The sequence below is a fragment of the Poecilia reticulata genome, linkage group LG1, assembly GCF_000633615.1.
Source record: "Poecilia reticulata strain Guanapo linkage group LG1, Guppy_female_1.0+MT, whole genome shotgun sequence".
In the NCBI taxonomy this organism is placed as follows: domain Eukaryota; kingdom Metazoa; phylum Chordata; class Actinopteri; order Cyprinodontiformes; family Poeciliidae; genus Poecilia; species Poecilia reticulata.
In genome coordinates, this window is record NC_024331.1 from 33,789,159 (window position 1) to 33,791,400 (window position 2,242).

General features: G+C 49.0%; 2 protein-coding genes across 8 annotated transcripts in view; one reads left to right on the top strand and one right to left on the bottom strand.

Moving 5' to 3' along the window:
• LOC103471937 (CSC1-like protein 2) overlaps positions 1 to 2,242 on the top strand; it is a 33,462-nt gene that overhangs the window by 7,521 nt on the left and 23,699 nt on the right. The window lies entirely within an intron of this gene.
• Positions 161 to 2,242, bottom strand: part of LOC103471931 (3-oxo-5-alpha-steroid 4-dehydrogenase 2-like) — a 5,884-nt gene continuing 3,802 nt past the window's right edge. The window contains exons 2-5 of the mRNA XM_008421222.1: positions 1,514 to 1,677; positions 1,128 to 1,229; positions 910 to 1,060; positions 161 to 795 (exon numbers count right to left, since the gene is read on the bottom strand). Of these exons, the coding sequence (XP_008419444.1) occupies positions 729 to 795; positions 910 to 1,060; positions 1,128 to 1,229; positions 1,514 to 1,677 (484 nt within the window). The 3' untranslated portion in view covers positions 161 to 728. The remainder of the gene's footprint in view (positions 796 to 909; positions 1,061 to 1,127; positions 1,230 to 1,513; positions 1,678 to 2,242) is intronic.

The window sequence follows — 2,242 nt, forward strand, 5'->3', positions numbered from 1 at the left end:
CAGTGTTAAAATCTCCCACAGTAACAAATCCATCTGCATTTAACTCTAAACCAGATTTTTAATAAATTTGATGGAAGAGTTAAATCCTGTCAACGATACGGAACAACAAACTAAACGTTTCAGTTCTTTGCAACCAGGATGAGAAAAACAGAGTCACATGTTCAGGAGGAGCTAATATTAATATTTAATACATATAAACGGCTGCAACTCAGACAAGAGAGAGGAATCCACCGAACCAGAACCAGAACCCGTCAACAGTCTGAATCAGCTTTAATGTTTATTCTGATGGACCGACATTAAGACAAGTACATAATGTTTAGAGGAAATAGAAGAATAAAAACACATACATGTGAATATAGAACCATATTTAGAGAAAATGAATAATAACATTTAAAATTTGCTTATTTAGTTTCACTGCAGAGCAGCAGACGACCCAGAACCAGAACCACTCAGTTAGGAGTTCACGTGTCCCACAGAGACAGTCTGCAGGGACAAACTGTCTCTGTGGCGCCACCTGATGGTGAAAGCCTGGACAGATTGAGTCCAGGATGTGCGGGGTCTGCGGGGATGTTGGTGCTCTGGTCCTGACCCTTGACCTATAACCCATCCTGGATGGAGGGAACGTCAGCCTGGACCGGTCCAGTTCGGGCTCGGTGTTGGTTCTCTGAGAAGGAGGAACTGCAACAGCCTCCAGAAGGTACCAGTTCTCACAGGTTGGGCCTCCATCCCTAAAGAATGAAGGGAATGATGGCTTTCCGGGAGCGGGGGTAGTCCACAAACCGCCGCTTATAATCCCTGGAAGACACGCAGGGAGCGATTCAGCCCGAGTTCTTCTGATGCGAGCTAAAACCCAAACCATTACCCAACCCTAACAAAGCTTGATCCTGAAAGTTTGGGACTGAACGGTACCTGTGGTGATGGTAGGCTCTGGGCCCGATGGAGCAGATGGTGAAGAAGGCAAAGGCGAAGGCTGGAAAGGACCAAGCAGCGAGGGCGAAGCCGCACCACTCTGTGATCTCCCCAAAGAAGTTGGCACCAGAAACCAACTCAAACATCCCCCCTGGAAGACGGAGAGCGGTCAGCAGGGAGTCGGCACTAGGCGGCGCTATAGAGTCTTTGTGCCGTACCGTGGGGGATCCTGTAGACGTACTCCCCAGGTTTCCTCAGGTTACGCAGGATGTGGTCACTGTGGATGTTGATGGTCAGACCGACAGCAAACAGCAGAAAGCCTTGAGAAAACAGAATAAAGACATGAAGTCCAGCAGGAGGCACATCTGGACCCAACCTGACCCACCCAGAACCACCAGGTGTGGAGGTCAGTGAAGAACCAATGGCCCAATTCCTCACTTTCCTACTTCAGAACCCGCTGAACAAGCCAAACGTCCTCATCTCATCTTTACAAATCAATTCACATCTAGCGTGCTTCTGAATGTCCTGTGGTGGCTTGTTCAGCTTTTGGACTTCAGAACTCCTTCAGAACCGGTTCCTGCCACGGCGGAGCGTTGCATCTGACCTGCAGAGAGGCGAGCGCTGGTCAGCCAGGTGTGCTGCAGGTGAGCGCAGTGCAGCAGGTTGTGTCCCTGCAGGAAGCCGTTCAGAGAGCAGAAGACGATGGAGGAGCAGATGATCTTCAGAGGAACCGGCCGCCCGCGGGTCAGCAGGGAGTAGATGCAGCTCCTGCAGAACCAGAACCAGAACATCTCCACCAAAGCCGACCGAAACATCAACAGGAAGGATTCCACCCATAATCTATAATCCATAATCCCAAACTAAACCCGTCTGAGAAATCTTAGACGGGTCTGTAAATTCCCACAGAACCAGCGGTTCCTTAAATGCATCACAGCTGGTCCCACTGCAGAACCTCGTCTGCTCCGGGTCCAACAGAACCAAACTGGGTGGAACCATTTTGGGTCCACTCAGGTTGGACAGGTGAGGTAGCCAGCAGGAACGTCTGTGTCTTACCAGAACCAGAACCAGCTTAGGTTCTGTTCAGTTCAGTTAACCTCCAGAGCCTGGGCTCTGATGAGGCGTTCAGGTCCTGGACTCTTCAGGAATGACGTCATGATCCGTGACGTCATTCCTGATCCAATCAGAAACCAGATGTGTGGAATATGTGCCAGTAGCTAAAACAGGTAAATGGACCGAACTTCACAAAGTTCTACAAAGTATTTAAGTTMATTTCTGCCATTGACACATTTTCTCACACATTAATATATTTGGCAATCAGAGAAATGACTAAAGA